The sequence below is a fragment of the Myripristis murdjan genome, chromosome 1, assembly GCF_902150065.1.
Source record: "Myripristis murdjan chromosome 1, fMyrMur1.1, whole genome shotgun sequence".
In the NCBI taxonomy this organism is placed as follows: domain Eukaryota; kingdom Metazoa; phylum Chordata; class Actinopteri; order Holocentriformes; family Holocentridae; genus Myripristis; species Myripristis murdjan.
Window position 1 is genome coordinate 26,682,952 of NC_043980.1, and position 24,364 is coordinate 26,707,315.

General features: G+C 40.3%; 3 protein-coding genes across 3 annotated transcripts; 1 reads left to right on the forward strand and 2 right to left on the reverse strand.

The window, feature by feature from the left end:
• Nucleotides 1-77: 77 nt before the first annotated feature.
• On the reverse strand, nucleotides 78-4,369 carry LOC115362232 (cytochrome P450 3A56-like). Its single transcript, XM_030056088.1, has 13 exons — nucleotides 4,299-4,369; nucleotides 4,090-4,183; nucleotides 3,869-3,921; nucleotides 3,572-3,671; nucleotides 3,367-3,480; nucleotides 3,049-3,137; nucleotides 2,690-2,838; nucleotides 2,462-2,589; nucleotides 2,272-2,347; nucleotides 2,027-2,187; nucleotides 865-1,091; nucleotides 538-700; nucleotides 78-183 (listed from the first exon to the last, which is right to left on the reverse strand). Exons 1-13 carry the CDS (start codon nucleotides 4,367-4,369, stop codon nucleotides 94-96), a joined length of 1,515 nt encoding a protein of 504 aa, XP_029911948.1. The 3' UTR covers nucleotides 78-93.
• Nucleotides 4,370-5,457: 1,088 nt separating this feature from the next.
• Nucleotides 5,458-14,657, forward strand: LOC115370575 (cytochrome P450 3A40-like). The gene is made up of 14 exons (XM_030067703.1): nucleotides 5,458-5,583; nucleotides 5,748-5,841; nucleotides 6,213-6,265; nucleotides 7,013-7,112; nucleotides 7,391-7,504; nucleotides 7,609-7,697; nucleotides 9,510-9,652; nucleotides 9,768-9,895; nucleotides 9,992-10,049; nucleotides 10,180-10,340; nucleotides 10,659-10,726; nucleotides 11,448-11,606; nucleotides 14,030-14,192; nucleotides 14,367-14,657. The coding sequence occupies exons 1-14, from the start codon at nucleotides 5,513-5,515 to the stop codon at nucleotides 14,466-14,468; spliced, it is 1,503 nt and encodes a 500-aa protein (XP_029923563.1). The 5' UTR covers nucleotides 5,458-5,512; the 3' UTR covers nucleotides 14,469-14,657.
• A 1,357-nt stretch (nucleotides 14,658-16,014) lies between these two features.
• gpank1 (G patch domain and ankyrin repeats 1) lies at nucleotides 16,015-20,138 on the reverse strand. The gene is made up of 4 exons (XM_030067932.1): nucleotides 18,993-20,138; nucleotides 18,744-18,885; nucleotides 17,928-18,003; nucleotides 16,015-16,846 (listed from the first exon to the last, which is right to left on the reverse strand). Exons 1-4 carry the CDS (start codon nucleotides 19,464-19,466, stop codon nucleotides 16,405-16,407), a joined length of 1,134 nt encoding a protein of 377 aa, XP_029923792.1. The 5' UTR covers nucleotides 19,467-20,138; the 3' UTR covers nucleotides 16,015-16,404.
• Between the last annotated feature and the right edge of the window lie 4,226 nt (nucleotides 20,139-24,364).

Consider the following 24,364-nt stretch of genomic DNA (forward strand, 5'->3'; position numbering starts at 1 on the left):
GAATGTGTGTGTGTGTGTGTGTGTGTGTGTGTGTGCACACAGGATGTGCACATCCTGTTTGTGTTGTAGTGTTTATATGTAGTTGTTGATTTCCTAACTTGATACATCAGAACGTGGAACGAGCTTCAGCTTGATTGGCCGTTTTGGCATCAGGAGGCCCTGAATGTCCATCTCAAAGGGGATCTGACAAGCAGAATAAGTGAAATAAAAGTCAACAACACATAAAACTTGTCATTTTTCTATAAAATTCTGGCAACAATGCTATCAATCAATTCTGGTAGAGGGTTTATGAAAACACTGGACAGCTTGCAGGAGTTGTATATTGTAGTGTGATGTACTCTTTTTCAAAGTGCTGTGTCAGGTAGAGCTTGTTGATCTTTGGACAGACAAACAAACGCTTATAACCGGTGATACTGTACCTTTGGCATTATGTAACCATCACTTTACCACGAAATGGATAATGTTGCAACAGCTGACTCATATTGCAACACATAAAGCTGTGATAAGCAGTGTAAGAATAGACATTTATGGTCTCACCTCTGTCTCCTTACACACACTGAAGCTGTACCTCTGCAGGATCTCCACTACTGCTAGTTTCATCATCACCAGAGCAAATCGCATCCCAATACAGTTCCTTGGCCCTGCCCCAAAAGGCATGTACGTGTAGGGGTCAATAGACTCCTTGTTCTCTTTGCTGAACCTGGGGCCACACACACAAACACACACACACACACACACACACACACACACACACACACACACAAAATAATAATGATGATGATGATGATGATAAAGCAGTAGTGAGTGCTGTACAAGCCCTTTTCATGTGGCTTGCTCGCTGTGATGACACAAAAACACACGTACCTGTCAGGTTTGAACTCCTCGGGGTTGGGCCATATCTCAGGGTCCCGGTGCAGGACCCATGTGGGTACCAAGACAATCATATCTTTTGGAATCACAATGCCATTGATGTCCACAGTTGCCTTGGCAGCACGCTCCAGACGTGGGGCGATGGGGTACAGCCGGAGAGACTCGTTGATGACACTATCAAGATACTCCATCTGCATCATAGCCTGGTACTCAACAGGAGCCTATACTCACAAACACAAACACACACACACACACACACACACACGTGTAAATGTATATGGATATTTTACTATATAGTAAAAACTCAAAGTTATTGGCAATGATTGGCAAAATTTTTGGTGGTGGAAATTCACATTGAAAACATTTAGAATAAAGTTTTTACAAGTCATTGTAATAGGTCTACATATCTATACGGTGATTACAGTGACAAGTCATAATATCAGGATGACATATCCACTCTGTAATTTTGACCAGTCATGTGTCACCACTGTCTTAAAAGGAATCCCATTCTCTCTTGTCTACACTTTTTACTCATTTTATGAGTAAAATGTCCAATTAAAAGATATCGACAGTTACATTTTAGCGCTAGAAATTGTAATTCAGTTATTTTGATGAGTTAAAATTCCAGTTCCACATATCTGTAACTGAATTTTGACTGGTAAAAATACTAATTTGAGATATCCAATTTAATTATTATAAGCTGTACAATGTTCTAAAATATAGCTGTATGGGTTGGTGATGGTATGGTAACAAATAGTTTGCAGAAAAAAATAAATTATACTGTACAAAATTGTTTTGCGTTTGTTTTATATGATTATATTCAATGCTACTGGTTATTCATATAGAAATACATTTATTATATCATCATTAATTATTGTTGCAAATTAACGTGTTTAGATCTCCATAGGACTTCATATGCTATAATTCTGGGTGTTGGTGCACCTTTTCATCTAGCTAGGTGCATTTAGTCTAAATAGTTCAATTAGCTTAGTTCAGTGTGTTTTCCCAGTTGATGTTCAAGACTGTCTGTTGAAACATTTGATCAAAAAGATGAAATTACGTGACACTCGAGATTCTACCTATAGTCGGGTCTTTCTTCCAATAGAATCTTAACATCTGAGCCATTTGTGCTGTGTGCTCTGTAGTTCCTATGTACCTTGTTTGGGAAAGTGGAGTCTATCTCCTCCTGCAGCCGTTTCATGGTGTCGGGGTTTGTTGCCAGGTTGTAGGCCAAGAAAGTGAGAGAACTGCTGCTGGTTTCATAGCCAGCAAAGAGGAAAATCATAGCCTGAGAAAGGATCTCATGATCAGTTAAACCTGTGGGGACAGAAAGAACACGTGATCAAGAAAAGATTTTAATTGTGTATATATGGCCGAGGCACTTATGCATTTGTGGAGGACCTTTATTTTCTCCCGTCCCTGAGGTATCATTGTCTTTCTGAGAGTCAATCATCAGCTGAAGGAAATCCACTCGAGTCTGAAAGTAAACATATGCAAGACTACCTCAGGTTACACGTCTAGATCTGTTGATTTAGTCCCGTCACACAGTACATAAAGATGTTCACTTACACACACATACACATAGCCATACCTTGTGCTCGCTGGACTCACGATTCGACTTGATCTTCTTCAGTGAAGCGTAAAAGAAGTCAGTGACAGAGGTCGGGAAAAAAGAAAACTCCATCTTCTCAAATATAGGAGCCAGGAAGGGGAAGACAGCTGGGGTTGAACAGGAGGTATAACATATATGACAACACAATGGACACAGTAAAGATAAGATACAATACTCTGTTTTGTGAAAGCGAAAAGAAAGCTTTACCAATAAGGATGAAGAGAGGGCTGAAAAGGTCAAACTTCAGCATCTTCTTGATGTTAGTGACAAAGGGGTCTGAAGGGTTGTTTATTGAGTCTATGTCTACACTGAAGGCTGTGCTGGTCACTACATCCATACTGTAAGGTCCAAAGAACCTAAAGAGCATGCATACAGACAAACATCCTAAATATACTGTTGATATGCTGTTTATACTTGAAAACACCCGATAGATAGATAGATAGATAGATAGATAGATAGATAGATAGATAGATAGATAGATAGGTAGATAGATAGATAGATAGATAGATAGATAGATAGATTTTTTCTTTCAGAAGATGGTAATAGGCGTGTTAATGTGTTCCTACTCCTTCAGCTCTAGGGCCTCGTCCTTGTCTGCCTTCTTTTTCATGCTGCTGATCAGGTTGGCAGAGTGGTGCTTCATTATGTCAAACATCTGAGAGAGAGACACAGATGGACAGAGAAAGAAATACAAAGATGAAATGATAAAAATGATACAGCAGAAATTATACTGGTGGAGCTCCTGCTGTTTCTGAGTGCCCTTGTTCTATATATAAACTGATTTCAGCCACTGTTTAGTTACAGTAACGGAGTTCTGGTCAGTGAGGAGAAAAGAGGTGAACAATGACGGGCGAAGGTGGCAGGAAAACAAGGGAGGGCTGCACCTCTTTCAGTCTTCCAGAGGTGAAGGAGGGAGAGAGGATGCTGCGGATCCTCCTCCAATCGTCGTCCTCCACGATGGACACGGCATCGTACAGTGGCCCATTCAAATGGAAGTTCTGCAACATAATGTGTTGGAAAACATTGCCGTTTCAGCTCCAAACAGCAACTGTGATGACCAAGTTGTGCTCATGTGGCGGGTGTACTTACTCTGCGATTGGTGAAGAAAGAGTAGCACTCCTTAACTAGGATTGTCTTTATCATGGAGGGTTCTGTGATACACAGCACTGGCTGATGACCATCAAAGATACTAAACATAACAAGAATAACACACCAACGGCAATTCGTAAGTTGATTTGGATAAGACTGTTAGTATAAACAGACATACATGCCCACATAGGTAGACAGAGAGGCAGGTGTTAAGACAACAATCACATATACACATGGAAGAGATACACAGATGTTCAGGGAAAATGTGTGGTAAGAAAGACTTTTGACTGTACTTACCCCCATGTTTTTCCATATTTCTGGAAGCACTCTGTATCAAAGTTAATGAATCCCTAGGTATAGGAAAAGACTTTATCAGAAAGTAAAAACAATTTATCAGAAAGTAAAGCACAAAATCAAAAATCAGCAATTGTTTAACAATATTAACACAAACACACACACACACACACACACACACATACACACAAAGATATAGGCACACAATGGATTCTTTATCCAACCTTTCTATATGCCAGCATGGTGCCGAGAAAAGGGATTGGTTTGGGACCTGGGATGCCAAGCCTCTTAAATGTTCCATTTGGCCAGGTGGCATACCTGCACATGACAGAGAGAAGAGGAGAAGAGAAGAGAAGACAAGAGAAGATGGTTAAAATATATTTTCAACTGAGATGTGTTACATTAAATTACATTAAAGAAAAAAATCACTCACACAAAGATCAGTGTGATGAAAGTGACCAGGAGGGTCCATGTCTCAGTAGAGAAATAGGGTAGGAAGCCCATCTCTGTGGGATTTCTCTGTGTCTTCTCTCTCTGGTAACACAAGTTTTAATAAGCCCCAAGTCGCCAGCTGAATCTTTTATCCTCCGCTTCATAGCACTGACGCATGCGTCACAGGAACTGTGTGATAGTTTAACCAGTGAAGGCAGGCAGTGTCAGGTCAATAATTGACAGAGTGACCAAGCAAACTTAGGAATCAGGTGGCTCTAACAATTATATCGTTGCAACAGTTTTTAATTTTGCAACTTGAATGGTCAAAAATGTTAATTAATTGCAGGAGAGCTTAAATACAGTGATCAAATTACTTTGTTAGTTTAATTCAATGGTCAGGGGAACATCTCTGGGTAATAATTGTGCATGATTGCTTTTATGTGGTTGTGATTTGAATGTTCCAGACCAGAAAAGGAGTAAATCTTGTAACTTAAAGCTACACCTTTGAGTGTTTTGTGATACTGAAATACAACAATGGTTTTGGGGGGAAAAAAAAAACAAAACAAAAACAAAACTCTGCAATACTTCAACATGTTTCTTGGCTCTGAGCAATGACAGCGTACATATTCTGTTTTTTTCCCCTCTGTTTTCAACTTCACAAAAGTTTGGTATAGAAAAAAAATTGGTATTTTTTCCCATTTGTGAGCAGACGGACATCAGCAGACACAGAAACATGCCTGGACTTGCACGGACAGATTCGTGGGTAGCAAGAAGTGAATTGGTTGTGTTGCCTGAGGATTTAAAACACACCCCACAGAAGGACTAATGTTTTGATATGAAGCTCAGCCCAAAGAAAACAGCCCTTGTCGGGACAGAGGTGAGATTTTTTGTGCGCTGCGGGACAGTGTCAGGCCCCCCAGTCCCCTGCTGGCCTGTACTCACTTCTAAAGCCCAATAAATCAATATAGTTCAAATACATTCATTATGTCCTCCTTTTAACTAAAAGACGTTTTTGTTTCTTTTAATCAGACATAGGTTAAGGGATGTTTATTTACCTTGACAGTTTCGGAGGTAACTCCCTCCTTCAGAAAGCGTCCAACTGACAGCCGGAGCGGCACCTGTCAGCTGGCTGATGTATGTCAGTCTGTGTGCGCGGAGCACCTCTGAGATCCGGATATCACTTGTCCTGAACTGTGAGTGCAGAGAGAAAACACCATGGGCTTTCTCCCTTTCTTCTCTCTTGAGACATGGGCTCTACTCGTCATGTTTATCAGCCTGTTTATTATGTAAGTATCAGCGAGTTATTTTAATCACATTAGAGGGATTTGATTTGTCGTTCAGGTGACATATGTGTGGTTTTGCTTAGGTTATAGACTTAGATGACATGTATGACATATCTGAAGGTTAGATTGTGATGTGACACTGAAGAAATGCCTCCCTGCGTTTCCAGGTATGGCTACTGGAGTTATGGAGTATTTGAAAAGTTGGGGATCCCTTGTCCAAAGCCGATAATGTACTGGGGCACAGTTACCAAAGGACACAGCGTGCGTATTTATCTCTGCATTTATTTTTGGATTCCTACTGTTTGCAGCTGTTTTACTATTCAGAACACGTTTTAATGCGACAGATAACGACGACAAAAATATTAAAGGCAGGACGAGCAGGATTCACCGAAAATCGCGGAGCGTGTATTGCGGATAAATGTGGAAATTCAGGAAGGGAAGGGAAACCACACACCACATGTTCCGAAACCAGAGAGCCACTGAAAGACTCTTTTTTTTTTTTTTTTTTTTTTTCCTAGGACGGTGACGAGGCCAATAAGGAGGGTCACCTTTAAATGTTTTGTTTCCAAACAAACAAATCCTGCTCATTCTGCTTTTAAAATGCATGTTAAAGATGTCCTCTGTGTTTCCAGGTTTATTACATCAAGGACTATATGTCCTTTAAACAGTTTGGAAAGGTCTGGGGGTGAGTCCACAAAACTTCTGAATTCATACATGTCCTGCATTCCTTGAGAGAGGCCCTCAATGTTTGTGAAGTTAACTCTTGAATGTCTCACTGTTGTTTATGTGTAATATAGGCTGCATATGGCTGTAACTCATTCTACACTTGAACACGCTGCGCGTCACTGAGGACAGGAGTTTCAGCTAAATACAGTGGTGGAAAAAAGTTTTCGGACACCCCATGCATTTGTGAAATATTGCATTAACAAATCACTCTTAGGTCTTCAAGTGCAATTTCTTTTAGTACAGTCACAGCCAAAATACTAAACAAATACTAAAAAAGGCATTAAAAACTTAAAATTGATTGGTTCCATAAAAATACATAAGAAAGTTTGAGTATTTGGTAATTTTGGTACCAGTGATGAAGGTCATTCTTTCTATTAAAAGACAGCACATTTGAAAGTTCTTCAGACACAAAAATGGCTAAAACAAGGAACCTAACGCAGGAAACACGACTGAAGAAGAAACTGTCAAGAATTTAGTTTTGTTAGTTTTTCTTGTAAACAATAAACAAAAAAAATATTTGTATTTGTTTGTATCTGTCTAATGCAGCCACACCTTTTGAAACACAAAAAAGATTTTTCCACAAATATTTCATGATAATATTTGAGATTGTGAGATTGTGTAAAATTTTAAGGGTGTCCGAAAACCTTTTTCCACCACTGTACAAAAAAATAAACACTAAGCAATTTGTGTGTGTGTGTGTGTCTAGTATGTATGAGCTGAGGACACCTATGTTGGCTGTCATGGATGTCAGCATGCTGAAAACCATCCTGGTGAAGGAGTGTTTCTCTCTCTTTCCCAACCGCCGGGTAAGAATGCAGGACTGTGCAGACAGTCAAATGACAATCTGATCGACATGGAAAAAAATGGAATGTAGCCATGTGTCCTCTGCTGTAATGTAGCTAAACACTTGAAACACCCTTTATGTATGCATTATGATGCTGTGTTACTCTTGGTATTTCAAATCCTATATTTTACACAAATATAGATGTGGACACACATACACACACACACACACACACACACACACACACACACACACACACACACACACACCTGCCTGTGCTGACCCATATTCCCTCTCCAGAACCTTCGTCTAAACGGGGACCTCTATGATATTGTGTCTCTCTCTGAGGATGATAACTGGAGACGAATTCGTAACATCCTCACTCCTGCGTTCACCACGGGGCGAATTAAAGAGGTCAGAGTTGTCAGTATTTCCTATTTAGTCCACTTCATGCTGCAGATTTCAGAAATTCCTCTCCTGCTCCCCTGTTCATCCTGCATCCTGTTTCTGTGTTGAAGATGTTTGAAATTATGAAGCAACACTCCCGCAAGCTGACAGACAGCTTGAGGCCAAAAGCGCACAATGAGGAAGTTATTAATGTGAAAGAGTAAGTATGTCCACTTTTTCCTTTCAATACCCTCACCCAGTATCTGTTTGTGATAGAATAGCACAATATGTGTGGATTGATTTGCACTAAGCCCCTAGTATATGCCTCTCAAACACCCTGAATCCAGCTTTTGATTAGATGGAAACTGGTCTGGGCAATATATCAATATCATTAGACTGAATATTGTCTGGGACATTTTGGATATCATAACACTTGGATGTGACTTACTCGTAAATTTTGTCTTGTCCTGGTTTTAAAGGCACATTATGGTGAAGGGGTACAATTTTCTGATCTGATTAGACAATTTTAGCAGTTCATTATTGTTGTTGTTGTTGTTGTTGTTGTTGTTGTTATTATTTACTTCTACTTGCTTGGTCATCACATATCCACGTTACTTGTGACTGATTATCAAAAGTTTCTTTGTTAAGGTATTCAGTCAAAGATAATATAATATTTGACTTTGTCCATATTTCTAGTCCAGGTTATAGGCCTGACTCAGGCATTAAGCATCAACTACGATTTGATGTCAATAAGAGAGCAGAGCCCTTCAACAGTAAACCTGCCCTTCGAGGTCATTTGGTGTGAGCGAAATCGGATTCCTTAGTGTCTGAAAATGACTTAAATGTAACTCTAAACCATGCCCTCCTGAAAAAATGTGCAGATTGATGAATATGCAAACAGTCCCTGCCCACCCCCCACCTGCTTGCACACTGGCTTGTAAGTCCCACAGTGCCATGGTTCATAAAGTAAGCATGTTAAAAAACTGAGCAGTGACTGATTCAGCTGATCTTTTAGTTACAGTAATATTGTTCTCGCGAGGCAGCCATTTTGAGTTGGTCTTGTTGATTTTATTGTTGTTGTTGTTGTTTTGAAAACACATCCAGCACCAGCACTGAGACTGGTGGGGTTTATGCTAATAATATGGAAAGCACAGGCTTGGTTCCTTAGATTTCTGACATCATAAAACTGGTTTTATGATGTGGATTTTTAAGCCTGTTTTTGGCACGCTGCATTTTAAAAATGGAAACAGTAATCTGTCATGCTGGTTGCTGATTCTGCTCCTGATATGTCTTGAAGCATAACAAGAATACCACATTAACATGTAAGCAAAGTTGAAAACTTGAATTTAATCGGAGCAGGTAAAAAAGCATTAAAGCATTTTTCGAAAAAGGTTATGCTGAAATGCTTAAGGTTCTCAGTGTTGTTGGGCTCTCATAGCTGACAGGAGTAGCAGGCAGGGGCTAGAGGTTCCCATTTTTAATAGAGAGTGTACCCCAACTATCAGGGGTATCACACTGCTCAGCCTCCCTTCCAGGGAGAGCATGAATGGTCTGATGTTCTGCTGTTCGTGCCATGAGCATTGTGAACGCAAATTGGGGCATAAATCAGCCATAAGTCCAGCAAACATCCTCCAACAAAAATAACAAACATAACAACAAGAGAACAGTAAACAGAGAACCAAAGAACATAAGCAAGAAGGAGCTCCTCCAAGAAGACGAATACTAAACCAAGTTAACCAGAGGTAAGCAGACTGATAGCAGCTGGAACAAAAAAGACTTTCAGCCTTTTTGTTTTAATAGCAGGAACTCTAAAGCGGTATCCAGATGGTAACGGTTCAAACTCCCTGGATGGATGAGCTGGACATGTACCAACATACCGTATAACTTTACCACGACATAATAACACTCAACAGATACAGATTGTGTGCAAACAAGAAAACTGCTACTGATGGCTGTGGTTTCAACTTCTGACCTAGCAAATGTAGCAAACAGATCATGTCTGACTGGTTTCTTGTTGCTGTGTGTGTCCCAGTTTCTTAGGAGCCTATTCACTGGATGCAATGGCAAGCTGTGCATATAGTATAGACACTGACACGATCAAGGACCCTTCACATCCTTTCATAAATCACGCTAAGAAGCTGTTAAGAATTTCCATACCTCTCTTCCTTATCCAGGGTATGCCAATGCTCATCCTCGTCACCTAGCTTTCTATGAATTGATTTGGTCAGATTACACTGAGGGACAAAATCGAGCAGATATTAAATGTTTACCCTCACTTTTCCTCCATCAGGATTCTTCCCATTTCTTCTTCCTCTCCTTGAGATATCAGGGTTCTCTCTCTTCCCTAAGTCTTGTGTCGCTTACTTTAAATCTGTCCTGGAGAAGGTCCGAGCAGAACGACGTGGAGGTTCCCATCAGGTCAGGGAAAACACATGCACACACACACACACACACACACACACACATACACACACACACATACACATGCATGCTAATAAGATGGCTTGTTTTCAGACTCAGATGGATTTCCTTCAATTGATGATGAACTCCCAGCAAGAGAAGCAGAACAAGGGTAAGTCCTCGGCAGCATCATACACACAAATACACACACACACACACACACACACATACACACACGTACATTTCTTTATGTCTGATACGTTCTCTCATCTGACTCTCCATACCCCTGCACATCTTGTCAGGTCTAAGCGACCATGAGATCATGTCCCAGGCCATAATCTTTGTTGCTGCTGGTTTCGATACAAGTGGCACCACTCTGGCTTTCTTGGCCTACAACCTGGCAAAAAATCCTGAAGTCATGAGACGCCTGCAGGAGGAGATAGACACCACTTTTCCTAGCAAGGTAAAGCAGGAATCAGTTTTTCAATATACAGATTCACTTTAGCGACGACACCATAATTGTCAGAATCAGGATGTTGTTTAAATTGCTCATATTTCTATTTTGTTTTTCTATATTCCTTTTTAGAATGTTTATATTGCTTTTTGCTATTTATTATCTGTTTATACTGTTTATAATGTAAATTATGCTTCATATCTTGCTATCCACCTTGCTGCTGTAATGCGTGAAATTTCTCCACCGTGGGACTAATAAAGGAATATCTTATCTTATCTTATCTTAACATTTTTTTCAAGTGAGTGGTAATTGATTTCACCTCCCTAGGCTCCAGTCCAGTATGAAGGTCTGGTGAATATGGAGTACCTTGACAGTGTGGTCAGTGAGTCTCTACGGTAATGGCTGTTTTATATCTTTTTGCATTAATTACACAGTGTGTGGAAGCATGTCTGTGCAGATATCCAGCTAGTAAGACTGAGCCTTGAACTGTATCTGCCTGGCTAACTAAGCACACAAGAGAAGTCACAGTTTACTGTCTTGAGCTGCTGCAGTTTTTAGACTAGGTAAGTGGGGATGCAGGGTGGGGGTTGCATGGTTCCCAGATGCTGCAAAAGATGGCTGGAAGAAGCTCCAGCAGGTTGATGGCTCTGGATAGGAGAAGATGGCTCTTAGCTCTCCGAGGCTGTGCAGCCCTCTGTCCGGTGGATCGGACCAGCCTGCAAACTACGACTGCTGACAGGGTCTACTCCCGCAACCAAAATGCGAAATGGCTGCTTATTGACCTTTAATAAAAGTGACCAGAGTAGATGGTAGGAAATGTTACCTCTGCCCCTTGCTCAATCTTGTGTATTTTTTGGTGCTAGTGCACGTGCACGCAAACACACCAGGAGCATAGAATTGCAGACAAGAAAATGCTTGATTGATAATATATATCAGTGTAAGAGTAGCAGATATTTTAGATTTTTAGACTGTTTTTTTAGATTGTAGGAATATGTTGATTGTTATGGAATCATGACCTTTTAGTCTAAAACAGCTATACCAAGTTTATTATTGAAATGTTGTGCACTTAAAATGGAATCTAAGCACTGAATACAAATATCTTTGTTTTATCATTAGGTTATACCCTCCAATAGCACGCATAGAACGTGTTGCCAAAGCAACTGTCGAAATCAATGGAATCACTGTACCCAAAGACATGATTGTGACGGTGCCAGTCTATGCACTGCACCGTGACCCTGACCTGTGGCCAGACCCAGAGGAATTCAAACCTGACAGGTAGCTGTGTGTGTGTGTGTGTGTGTGTGTGTGTGTGTAGTGAACAGAGTGATGTATGTAATGTGTTAATAAAACTGCGTGTATGTGGTTGGACAGACCTACCAAGTGCATGCATACCCTTGAAGAAGCAGGATTGAGAATCAATAATGGTAATGCAACTGTTACTTACATGACAGTGAAGTGGGGAACCGGATATGTGGCAATGTGTGTGTGTGTGTGTGTGTGTGTGTGTGTGTGTGTGTGTGTGTGTGTGTGTGTGTGTGCGCGCGCGCACGTGTGCGTGCGTGCGCATTTTGCCAGGGCAGAACACAGTGCAAAGATGTGCCATGCCTCTATAATTTTTCAAAATCAGCCTACTCGTGTTTGAGATATCATCTGTCTTATTGTCTATGGTGGATGGACAGACAGCCTGATCCAGCTGCCCAACAAGCACACACCTTCGCAGTGAATTTATAATTAACACATAAATAAAACAGTAAAAAGCTCACAGAATCAATAAATATATTAAACAGAATGACATATGGGGTTCTACAATAAGGATCACTTACATATGGATTTTGAAATATCTGCCAATTATATATAGTACAGGCCAAAAGTTTGGACACACCTTCTCATTAAATGTGTTTTCTTTATTTTCATGACTATTTACATTGTAGATTCTCACTGAAGGAATCTATGAATGAACACATGTGGAGTTATGTACTTAACAAAAAAAGGTGAAATAACTGAAAACATGTTTTATATTCTAGTTTCTTCAAAATAGCCACCCTTTGCTCTGATTACTGCTTTGCACACTCTTGGCATTCTCTCGTTGAGCTTCAAGAGGTAGTCACCTGAAATGGTTTTCCAACAGTCTTGAAGGAGTTCCCAGAGGTGTTTAGCACTTGTTGGCCCCTTTGCCTTCACTCTGCGGTCCAGCTCACCCCAAACCATCTGTATTGGGTTCAGGTCCGGTGACTGTGGAGGCCAGGTCATCTGCCGCAGCACTCCATCACTCTCCTTCTTGGTCAAATAGCCCTTACACAGCCTGGAGGTGTGTTTGGGCTCATTGTCCTGTTGAAAAATAAATGATGGTCCAACTAAACGCAAACCGGATGGGATGGCATGTCGCTGCAGGATGCTGTGGTAGCCATGCTGGTTCAGTGTGCCTTCAATTTTGAATAAATCCCCAACAGTGTCACCAGCAAAACACCCCCACACCATCACACCTCCTCCTCCATGCTTCACAGTGGGAACCAGGCATGTGGAATCCATCCGTTCACCTTTTCTGCGTCTCACAAAGACACGGCGGTTGGAACCAAAGATCTCAAATTTGGACTCATCAGACCAAAGCACAGATTTCCACGGGTCTAATTTCCATTCCTTGTGTTTTTTGGCCCAAACAAATCTCTTCTGCTTGTTGCCTCTCCTTAGCAGTGGTTTCCTAGCAGCTATTTGACCATGAAGGCCTGATTGGCGCAGTCTCCTCTTAACAGTTGTTCTAGAGATGGGTCTGCTGCTAGAACTCTGTGTGGCATTTATCTGGTCTCTGATCTGAGCTGCTGTTAACTTGCGATTTCTGAGGCTGGTGACTCGGATGAACTTGTCCTCAGAAGCAGAGGTGACTCTTGGTCTTCCTTTCCTGGGTCGGTCCTCATGTGTGCCAGTTTCGTTGTAGCGCTTGATGGTTTTTGCGGCTCCACTTGGGGACACATTTAAAGTTTTTGCAATTTTCTGGACTGACTGACCTTCATTTCTTAAAGTAATGATGGCCACTCGTTTTTCTTTAGTTAGCTGATTGGTTCTTGCCATAATATGAATTTCAGTTGTCCAATAGGGCTGTCGGCTGTGTAGTAACCTGACTTCTGCACAACACAACTGATGGTCCCAACCCCATTGATAAAGCAAGAAATTCCACTAATTAACCCTGAGAGGGCACACCTGTGAAGTGAAAACCATTTCAGGTGACTACATCATGAAGCTCATCGAGAGAATGCCAAGAGTGTGCAAAGCAGTAATCAGAGCAAAGGGTGGCTATTCTGAAGAAACTAGAATATAAAACATGTTTTCAGTTATTTCACCTTTTTTTGTTAAGTACATAACTCCACATGTGTTCATTCATAGTTTTGATTCCTTCAGTGAGAATCTACAATGTAAATAGTCATGAAAATAAAGAAAACACATTGAATGAGAAGGTGTGTGGCCTGTACTGTACATAACTAGTAGAATATAAAAATAACACCATGCTTATTGAAGCATAATGAAACCTGATGATATGATATTATACTTTCATACATAGAATATAATGTAACATTGAGATAATGACTGCATTTCATTGTAAGGTTTTGGGGTAACACAGGTGAATTATTCAAGTATACTTAATTGTTCTGATTTATTAAAATAAATTATGTCTTTTCTTTGTTTTTCTATGTTTGCATTTTCAGATTTAGCAAGGAGAACAAACAGAGTATAAACCCATATGCTTACCTGCCATTTGGAATAGGGCCCAGGAACTGTATTGGGATGCGATTCGCTCTGGTGATGGTTAAACTGGCCTTGGTGGAAGTTCTGCAGAACTACAGTTTCTCCATCTGCAAGGAGACAGAGGTGATACTCCTAAATTTGCATATTGAAAACAATATTGTAAACAGTAAAAGGGAAAAAAACAGATGATCCTCTGTTACATAGGATAGTTGACAATATTCACATATGAAATGCAAAGAGAGATATTTTAAACTTAATTTAATATATATATATATATATATTTTTAAACTTCCCTAGATCCCTCTGGAGATGGACCCTACCGGCCTGCTTGGACCCCTACGACCAATCAAACTGAAGCTGGTGGCCCGCTCCATTGCCTCAGCAAATGTAGACAATTAACGAATCAGATGTCCAAAAATGAAGATACAAAGATACATCACAGGCCTGCATGTTAGGGATGATCAACTCAGGCAGTCTTCTTGATCGACACAAAGTTTTTATTTTTGACAGAGGACTGCTTAAGACTAGTATGGAGGAGCATTAGGGTCAAATAATAATGATAATAATAATAGTAATAATGACAATGATACGACTACTACTACTACTAATAATACTAATGTGCGCCTGCACATCGCATCCAACAAGTGTTTCTGTGACTGTTGCATTTTTCTGATATCAGAGACTCGGCTATTCAACTAGCAGGTTGCACGATGCTTTCTATTCTGCCCTGCACCAAAAGTACTATTTCTGACCTTTTTGTGCAGATTTCTGACTTAAATCTCAGAATGTCACATTTAATTTTTTTGTGGCCCGAATCCTAATTATTCCTTTTATTACACAGCATGTAGGACTGCTTCTGTACCGACGTCAGTAAAGCAAAGAAAGTAGGGCTACATTTTTGAAAGGATTTGCAATGCTGTCTGGTTTTCCTCTAATGATGCACTGATACCGACACTGGAATTGGTGCCGATCCATGTTCATTCATTCATAATGATTGTGCTATGGTAATTTTATATGGCTTATATCAGTAGGCCAAATGCTGATTAAAAAAAGCAGAAAATTATTGATGTCAATTGTGTCATTTTATTGTAGCCTTGTTGACAAATTCTAATCAAAACCCTGCAAAAAAAAGTTTGAGAAGTCTGAGTAGTACTGGGTTAATGATTTTCCAAAGATAGATACTATAATGTTTGCTGTTTGTGGCACAATTATATTTTATGTAAGTTGATATAAAACATATTATCAAGTGCAACAACAATCAATATGCAAAATGTTTAAGGAATCAAGAGTAAAAAGAATAAAGGGTCAAAACAATATAATTTAATGGGACAAAAACATCACAGAGCTGTGAACTAGGGTTTGAGGCTCACCGGTTACAGGGCTATGACTTGCCTGGGATACTTTTTTCAGTAAAGTCTAAAAGTCAGTTCTTCAACACAGAGGCAACAACTAAAAAGAGGCAAGCATTTGGATGACGTTATTTTTACGTCAGGGCGGCCTAAAAAGCTGCCTGCTGCAATTTAGCATGCATGAGACCTTTGGTGTAGTTGTAAGGAGATAAAAGCCTTAATCACTTTTGACCTTAATGGTGATATGGCACGCTAAGCATGGATAGCTGAGTCATGTTTCTGCTGGTAATGTGGCACTACTAAGGGAGAAGTTAGCCTACTCCTTGTAGAGCTCTCGTGAGGCTTCAACTATTGGGCAGTGGCATATTGTGCTAAAAGGAGAAAATTGCTCTCAGAAGTCAACTTTCAAAACCATTTTAGTCCAAAAGACAAATCTTACATACTTTTGGCCACTTAATACTTGAGACAGTTTGTTTCACTTATACAAAACAAGTGTGCAATGCTATTTGCCATGGAAATAAAACTGCCTCTTCACATGTTGATTAGAACAGGAGAGGCTGGATCACACACAGGAAGCAAGTATCACAAACAGCAAGGGGTTTTCAGGGCAAGGCTGTAGTTTTAATAGCTGTCTTAGAAGGTTGATAACATATAGCAAACACAATCCCAATAAAGAGCAAATGACTCAGTGCCACTTTATTGGGTCATTACATAACCTGCACACATTGGTGCCACTCATTCTATAAAAGCACAGTGATTATCAGCTTTGAGGTAGATTATCAGTAGCATTCAGATTACGCTCAAATAAAAAAAAACAAACTCTCAGCTACTTCAATAACACCTAAATATTTGAACAGAAAGCAGCCCAATATCCACTGTGCAGTCTTTTAAGGGAAGTAAATAATTTTTCAATCAGATACTTTCCGGGAGTTAAGTAAACACGAGTTCAACATCAAGTGTAATAAAGTCAAATCTGGGAACAGATGTCAAAGATAAAAAGAGGCACGAAAATCTCTTTCCCAGTTTTTATCCTTTTCCTCCTTTCTTTTGCTTTCTTCTTTCCTCTTTCCCCTCCCTGCCCTCTCCTCCTTCTCCTTGGATGATGCTTTCACTGCTTCGTGATCCTTGGCCTGGAAGTGAGTAACTTTGGCTCTTTTCATTGGTCCATAGCCCAAGCCTTTCTGGTCTCTCTTCAGCACAGTTGGCACAGGCTGCATGGGCCCCGCTCCCTCAGGCCCCAGCCCTGCTCTTGGGTTCCAGCCACAGCGAACCATCATCTTGTAGCTGGCGCTGGAGGGGGGCAGACAGTAGTGGGGGGTGGGCTGAGGATGGCGCAGGCTGAACTGGTGCAGGGTGGAGGAGAGATGTGACGACAAACTGCTGCTGTACTGGCTCTCACACACATGACACCACTGGGGCTCGGGGGCACTGAGAAGAAAACACACAAACAATATGAGAGGTGCATGAATGTGAACAGCATCTGGCTGAATGTGGTGTATACTGCATGAATCTGAGGGTATTCAGGGTGTCTCAACAGAAATAGTTTATAGCCGAAGTTTGATAGTTGATACCAATACCAGTGAAAATTGTACCATTATATGGTACAATTTTCAGTACCATATAAAAAAAAAATAATAATAACCCATTCAACAAAAACTCCTTTATTTAAATCATCAATCATATAAACACAAACTATGCAACAAACTATTTTAGAAATCATGCAGGGGTACCAAAGATTTCACAGCATATAATAATTAAAATCCCTCATCTCTCAAATTTTTGGATGAAACAGCCACCTTACAGTGTTCTGTCTTTGTGGCTAACTCTGCTGTGGCCACACAAAAACCATAATACCAACCATACCAAAAACTGATAATTCACTGCATTAAGCAAACGGTCCCTGGGGACTATTTACTGGTGCTGCTGCTTTTAGGAAAACTAAAACGATTGACTTTATTACAGTGATGGAATACTTGTGTGAAGAAAGTTTTAAAGTCTGAAAGTTCATTTCTGTATCGTAGTGAAATGAGTGGAAAACAGTGACTGGATAAAAATTAGTTAAAGGATAGTGGAGTCCTAAAATATGACTACTTGCTTTGGGAAAAGATTAGCATAAACTTTAAATATGTACATTAGGAAAATATTATGCCGAACATGCAAAATCACTGGCATTTTCTTTAAACATACAGGCTTCATTAGGATGAAGACACTGAGTTACAAGTTAAAGGTTTGTTTTTATCTGCAACAGTATGCATTTGTGCCCAAGACAAATTTCCTTCGGGACAGTAAAGTTGATTTGATTGATATGATTGATTTGATTGAAACACTGGCCCGCAGTATTAAAGCACAATACAAAGCTCCCCACCAAAATACTAATTTCAAATGAGAGGAAATGTATGAAAAGTCCTACTGTAATAAATACAATGCTCCGATTATGTAATCTCATTTAGATTTGGTTGGGTTTCCAAAAAGTATTTAAACACAGATCAAGGCTTGTGATATTGCTAACCTGCTGTCAGGTCGTGTGTCCTGCTGTGCACTTCTTCCAAAGCTCTCCAACTCCTCCAACACCCCCTGGTGGCCAGCTGGGGAAACAAACACAAGACACCAGATGAGCCTAACAGCATGCACACTGAGGGCGGAGGAACAGATTGTTTCAGCATAAGACTCCAATTGTTTTCCTCACAACAATTAAAGTGTATCATTTTATTTATTTATTTATTTGTTTGTTTATTTGTGCGTCACTTCATTGACACAGCCGCAACATTACAAAGATGCAAGAGATAGACTCCTGTAATACTGGAGCAAAGCCAACAGAGTTGCACATACACTGCATTTACTTATTAGTCCTTAAGGTCATTATTTCCTTTCTAGAGTCCAATCAAACAACTTGTTTTATTTGTACTGATCCCATATACAATTTAATTATTTATTAGAGTGTACTGAAAATGCTAAAGACACAACAAGTCGTCACACGATCGCTTCACAATTCACGGTTTTCACAATTAGGCTATTGTTGAAATTGCGCTTATGTTAGATCATTTTGTTTGACTCTACAAAACAAATAATATGGTGCTTGTTCAGGTGATCTATACACGTAAAATGAGGTGAAACTGAATTACTTGATTCAAGTTATTTTTTGAATCATGTCAAGTACTTTTAGAATTTTTGGCATTTATCAATGGAAAACACAAACATCACAAATTGCAGTTGATGACTGAAACCTGATAAACTGCAGAACTGTGATTAAATCAAATTGTGACATTGTAAATCTTGATTAAATCAAATTGTTGGATCACTGTGATTCCCAACAGGAATTGCGGACCTGCCAAAGCCAGTTCCCGGGCATCCCTGCCTTGTGTGTCAACCACCCCGACCCAGGCTGCTCCTCGCTGCAGCAGCAGCCTCAGGGCAGCCCTCTGTCCTGCCCAGCTCGCACACATCACAGCTGTCCAGAAGAAACTATCCTGGAGAGAAAAACACGTGAAAAACCACCAGAAGTCGATTAAAATGAACAGTTTAACCCCTACACACATCTGATTCACACAAACACACAGAGTAGTCAGTCCTCTACCTGAAAGTTGATGTCCACGCCTCTGGACAGCAGCTCTCTCAGACCAGACAGGTCTCCCTCCTGGGCGCAGCGCAGCAGCTTCAGCCCCTGCAGCTCTGTTGACCTTTCAGAGTCACTTCCCTGTCTTGTTACCGTTCCCCTCTGGACGCCTTCACCTTCACCATCAATCCCTCTTTCCACAGCAGTATCTGTCTGACCCTGCTGCACGTCTCTATGGTTATTTCTCCTCCTCCTCACTCTTCTGCTGCTCTCTCTGCTTCCCTGTCTACTCTGTTGCACTCTCCCATCTTGTCTCTGGCCAGCCGTGCTCCTCTGCTTCTCCGGTCCTTCATCGTCTTTTGTTAAACTCTCGTAGAACTGTCTGGCCTCCTCTCCGCTGAGTACGCTGCTTGTCTGAGGTCTGGACTGCTCTGCTGTATAAATCCAGGTTGCATCCTGCTCACTGGCAGCAGTGAAGTAGCCCAGAGCAGTCATCAGGGCTGCTTATAGGAAACAAGTTGACAACCAACAAAAGTTCCTTCTCCAACAACTCCAGGTAGCCTTGGTGGGTGAAAAATGTTCTCACTCCAGAGTTAAGAAGAGAAGGTTTTGTCTGGACTTTTTAAATCTTTAACTTAGGAGCATTTCTGTGCCAGTGACCACAAACTGTAAGTCCTGTGTGAGGCTCGGTTTTCCATTAAGATGTGCTTGAGACAGCTGCTGCTAATACAGTCACCGTGTTGAAAGCAGGGACGTAAAACACAGCACTGCGCATTTAACTAAACTGTATGTGAAAATATGCTGGGCGAGGACAGAGCAGGTAAAGCTGTTTTACTTTCTGCATCTGCACCCCCAAAACATTTTATACGGAGTGAGGCATGTGATGTTGGTCCAGTAGCTGTAGCTGGTTAAACTATAGAGCTAGTGGCTAAAGCTAACGTTACACTCCCAATGTTGATTTCTGGCTTGTGCTTAAGACGATTAAGTCTAAAACTGACCGCCTTTTTGTCATCAGTCATCAGTAACATGAGTTATTACCTTAGCTTCGTCAAAAGATCTAGATAAGGAGATAAATATGAACCAAAAATATTACTTAGCCGACGGTTTTTTCTCAGTGTTTTTTCTCTTAAGATTCTTCTTCCTCTTTATTTCCGGCAGGCTAGATGCCTTGCGGCACATTGCTGCCTCTCACCGGTTAATCACGGAAATGCTTCAAATGGAAAGAACTCCTGTTGCTGAAATAAAATCCAGGACTGCGTTGATCATTTTGGACTGGTTTCCTGATGGGTTTAAAAGGTGCTGAAGAGATACATGATCTATTCCTGTATCTGATACCACAGCAAACAACTTCCTTCTTTGCTCCTTATATAATGGACATATTCCATCAAGACGTGTTCCACAGTCTGTTGTTTGTTGCAGATCCTGCAGAGCCCATCCTTGTGTTTCCCCATCTTTGAAAGATCCCATGCCAATCCACAATGTCCTAACCTGAGTCTTGTCATAATTGCAGTTTGCCTCCTTCATTTTCCAAGACAGCATGGTTTAGTGGTTACACTGTTCTGAATGGAGAAAAAATGGCGTCTTTTCTCCTCATTCTCCCACTGCTTCTGCCACAGTGCTGTGCAATTATCTTTGATGACAGATCGCCATTCACTCACACCCATACACACCAGCAAATCAGTCTTTCTTCTTAGAGCCAGTATAGCTGCCATATCTGCAGTCTTGTTTCCATCCACCCCCACATGGGCAGGCACCCAGAGAAACCCCAATGACACTCCAGCCTTTTCAATCCCATTCAACAGAATCAATAGTTCTATCACAAGATCTGGTCGGGCACCTGAATTCCTCTTTTCCAAAGTTTCTAAGACTGATGCTGAATCAGAGCAGATAACAGCCTTCTCTGGTCTGACCTCCTCCACCCACTTTGGTGCCCAGATAATAGCAGTCAGCTCTGTTGTATAGACTGACGCCCCCTCAGACATTCGGATGACCTTTACAATGTCACATTCTGGAACAAAAAAACCAAAACCAGCTCTGTCACTCTTAGGCTCTTTAGCCCCGTCCGTATAAATTTGAAGAAAACCTCCCCACTTAGTTTCCAACCTTTGTTTCACCATACTTTTATAGGCAATGCTCTTAACAGATTTCATATGATTCAAAATGCTAAAATCCACCTCTGGAGTGGGCAGGAGCCACGGTGGTACAACTAGCCAGAAGACACGAGGGGCCACTCCTTCTCCCAATCTTAGCTTCTCCAATTTTCTGCACATATTAAACACAAAGCTTTCCTATTTAACTTTTACCGCTCCCCACTCCCAAGCATCATTCATCACAGATTTTGTTGGATGTTCACCTTGATATCCTTTCAATTTCACTATGTACCGCATTCCAAGTTTCTCTCAATGATAATGGTGTTTCTCCTATCTCAACAAGTAAAGCTGGGATTGGGGTAGTACGCAGGGCCCCACAGCATACTCTCAGAGCTTTTGCTTGAATTACATCCAGTTTCTTTAACAACAATTTAGCTGCAGATCCAAAACATAAACAACCATAGTCAAGTCTTGACATCATTGCTCTATAAATCAAAATTTGGGTGTCTCTGTCCGCACCCCAAGAGCAGCTTGACAGAGATCGCATAACATTGATCACTTTTTCACACTTGTTAACAACATGATTTATCTGGTTTTTCCAAGTAAGTTTCAAAATAAACTCCTAAAAATTTGAACATTTTCGCTCTTTCCAATGTTTGTCCATATATTCTAAATCCACCACATTCCACTTTCTTGTTACCAAAGACCATATATTTTGACTTTTCTACAGACATCTTAAATCCTCACTTCTCACCCCAAGCAACTATTTTATTCAGAGACCCCTGAATCTGCTGAGTAATCATTTTTACATTTGTTCCTCTTTTCCAGATGGCACTGTCATCCACAAACAGAGAAAGCCCAAAGCCAGAATCAATATCTTGAAATATATCATTTATCATTATATTAAATAAAACTGGACCTATTACACTCCCCTGGGGGGTGCCATTTTCAATGTTTGCTCCCTCAGAGAAAGAGTTTCCAATTCTCACTTGAATTCTCCTGTTTTGCAGAAAGTTCTTTATCCAATTTAACATACGTCCTCTTATTCAAGCCTCATAGAATTTAATAACCAAACCTTCTTTCCACAGCATATCATATGCCTTTTCAATGTCTAGAAAAACTGCCATTGGTACTTCCTTGTTAGTCAGTGCTTTCTTTACATCAGTATCAAGGGAGATCACAGAATCCATTGTACTTCTTCTGCAAGTGAACCATCCTGCTTTCTCTAATTTGTACACTAATCTATCTGTGACCATCCTTTCCATGATTTTACAAAGCACTGGGTTAATGCAATAGGTCTATAAGATTCAGCTCTGGAAGCATCTTTCCCAGGTTTTAGAATTGGAACCACCACCACTTGTTTCCACAAGCTAGGGAGAGCCCCCTCTTTCCATACACAATTAATTGATGATAATATTTCATCCAACACCAAGTCATTTAAGTTCTGAACAATCTCATTCCCCTAAAATTGCCAAACGTTGCCTCTTTAACACCGCCCCCTACTGTACCGGAGGATACAGTGCGCTGTTGTTTCCATATCGTAGCTGCCAGGTTACACATTTACCTACGTTTTACTTATAGATCAGTAAACCTAGTAGTGTGTAATTAATTTAAATAGTGTTGACGACTATGCGCATCCATCTCAGGTTCTACACTTCCTTCAGTGATTTCAAAACAACACCACTGCATATGTCAAACACAACATCCTTAACTTTGACAGCAGCGACAACCATCAACAAATCAGGACACAACAGCACCCGTGGAGCCGATGAGGAATCACTGCTGCACAAATTAAGTGTTTTTAATGAACATTTTATTCTTAAGTATGTATAAAACGCTTACATAATGCATGTAAATGTGAGAAACCAATGTTAAAAATTTAGAGGCTGGAAGATCTATGTCGAATAACACACCAATGTCAGTCACAGTAAAATTTCATAAAACATACACATAGCCTACACAACATAACAAACAAACAAACAAAAAATATCAGGCTGTTTGTCATTATCCTGAAATCTAACAATATCCTTGGGTTCAACAAATAAACAAAGAAAGAAAAGGGTCGGATCTCAGATGGGAAAAGAGAGAATAGAAGGGAGAAAATAGAGAAATCCAGGCACGTGTAGTAATAAAAAATAGCTCTATATGCTCCTGCAGCACCTCTCAAAGCCCAGATTTATAAAATATAATACCAATTTCATTCCCTGAGCCCATCATCATTATCTCCCTCACCCCCGACTCAGTGACAACCAGAGTCTGACTGCAATATCTGCTGGTCAGAAATGACCCTGCGACTAAAGAACGTGTTTTTGGAGCATCACATGGTGTAAGTACACAAAACAGCTACAGCTTACAACTGTAGAATTAGATATTTAATACGGGTCTTGTCAATTTAAATGTAAATCTGGGGTTGCAGCAGAGAAGACTGATCCATTTCCCAGAGAGGGACACTGTCAGGTATGGGCTCACTGATTTCTCTTAGTGCAAACCAGTTTGTCAGACTAGTTTGCACTGTCTTAGCTCTGTGTGAAATGGCAGATAGACAGGTATTTGTGTTTAAAAAAAAAAAAAAAAAAAAAAACTCACCCACCCTCACCCCCTTCCTGTATGGAGAAATATCCATGACCAAATATTTCTTTTTTTTTTTTTGTCTTGACTGTGACAGGCCTGGTAAAATACCAAATGATTAGAGGCCCATTCCCACCACAAAAGCTCAGCTGTGAGGTTTTGGTGACTTAACTCTGAATTGTATTTATTTCTAGCAGTGGAGGATTTTATATCTCAGAAGACTGACCTTCAGTTTCTCACAGTTGTGATTAAAAACTTGGAACAGTGACTTTCTCACAGTTGTTAATAACAGAACTGTTTCTTTTTCTCGCAGCTGAATGACTTGTTTTTTTCTCGCATCTGTGACTTACTCACAAATGTGAGATTGTGAGATTTTCCCACAACTGTGAACTTTTCCCTCCTCACGACTCTTAATGCAGAATTGTGACAATTCAATTCAGTCAACTTAATATCTCTGAATTCTTTTGTAGCAACTGATTTTATTTACAATTATAAAATATTGTAACTATGTCTCTCTCTCCATATGTACATATACATAACATCAAAAATAAATATATATGTATGTGCGTGTGTGACCATTTTATCAGGTCCACCTGTACAATCTAATGCAGTTAATGGAACAGCTCTGCCATAAATTTTACTTTTTAAGAAAGTTTATAATGTTCAGTTTTCGTTGACATAGTGGAGAATGTGTAAATCTGATGGTTATTATTGAGGCTGTAGTTTGCAGGGGTC

Bases quoted from the DNA above. Each gene is read 5' to 3' on its own strand.
- gpank1 (XM_030067932.1), bottom strand. From the start codon at position 19,466: ATGACTGCTCTGGGCTACTTCACTGCTGCCAGTGAGCAGGATGCAACC. The intron at 18,004-18,743 runs GTCCGCAATTCC...TTGTTTCCCCAG, and splicing joins CCGGGAACTGGCTTTGGCAG to CTGGCCACCAGGGGGTGTTG. The intron at 16,847-17,927 runs GTTAGCAATATC...TTTTCTTCTCAG, and splicing joins GACACACGACCTGACAGCAG to TGCCCCCGAGCCCCAGTGGT.
- LOC115362232 (XM_030056088.1), bottom strand. From the start codon at position 4,369: ATGGGCTTCCTACCCTATTTCTCTACTGAGACATGGACCCTCCTGGTC. The intron at 3,922-4,089 runs GTTGGATAAAGA...TCCTATACCTAG, and splicing joins CCATGCTGGCATATAGAAAG to GGATTCATTAACTTTGATAC. The intron at 3,138-3,366 runs GTGCAGCCCTCC...TCTCTCTCTCAG, and splicing joins CCTCTGGAAGACTGAAAGAG to ATGTTTGACATAATGAAGCA.
- LOC115370575 (XM_030067703.1), top strand. From the start codon at position 5,513: ATGGGCTTTCTCCCTTTCTTCTCTCTTGAGACATGGGCTCTACTCGTC. The intron at 6,266-7,012 runs GTGAGTCCACAA...GTGTGTGTCTAG, and splicing joins CAGTTTGGAAAGGTCTGGGG to TATGTATGAGCTGAGGACAC. The intron at 9,896-9,991 runs GTCAGGGAAAAC...GCTTGTTTTCAG, and splicing joins GACGTGGAGGTTCCCATCAG to ACTCAGATGGATTTCCTTCA.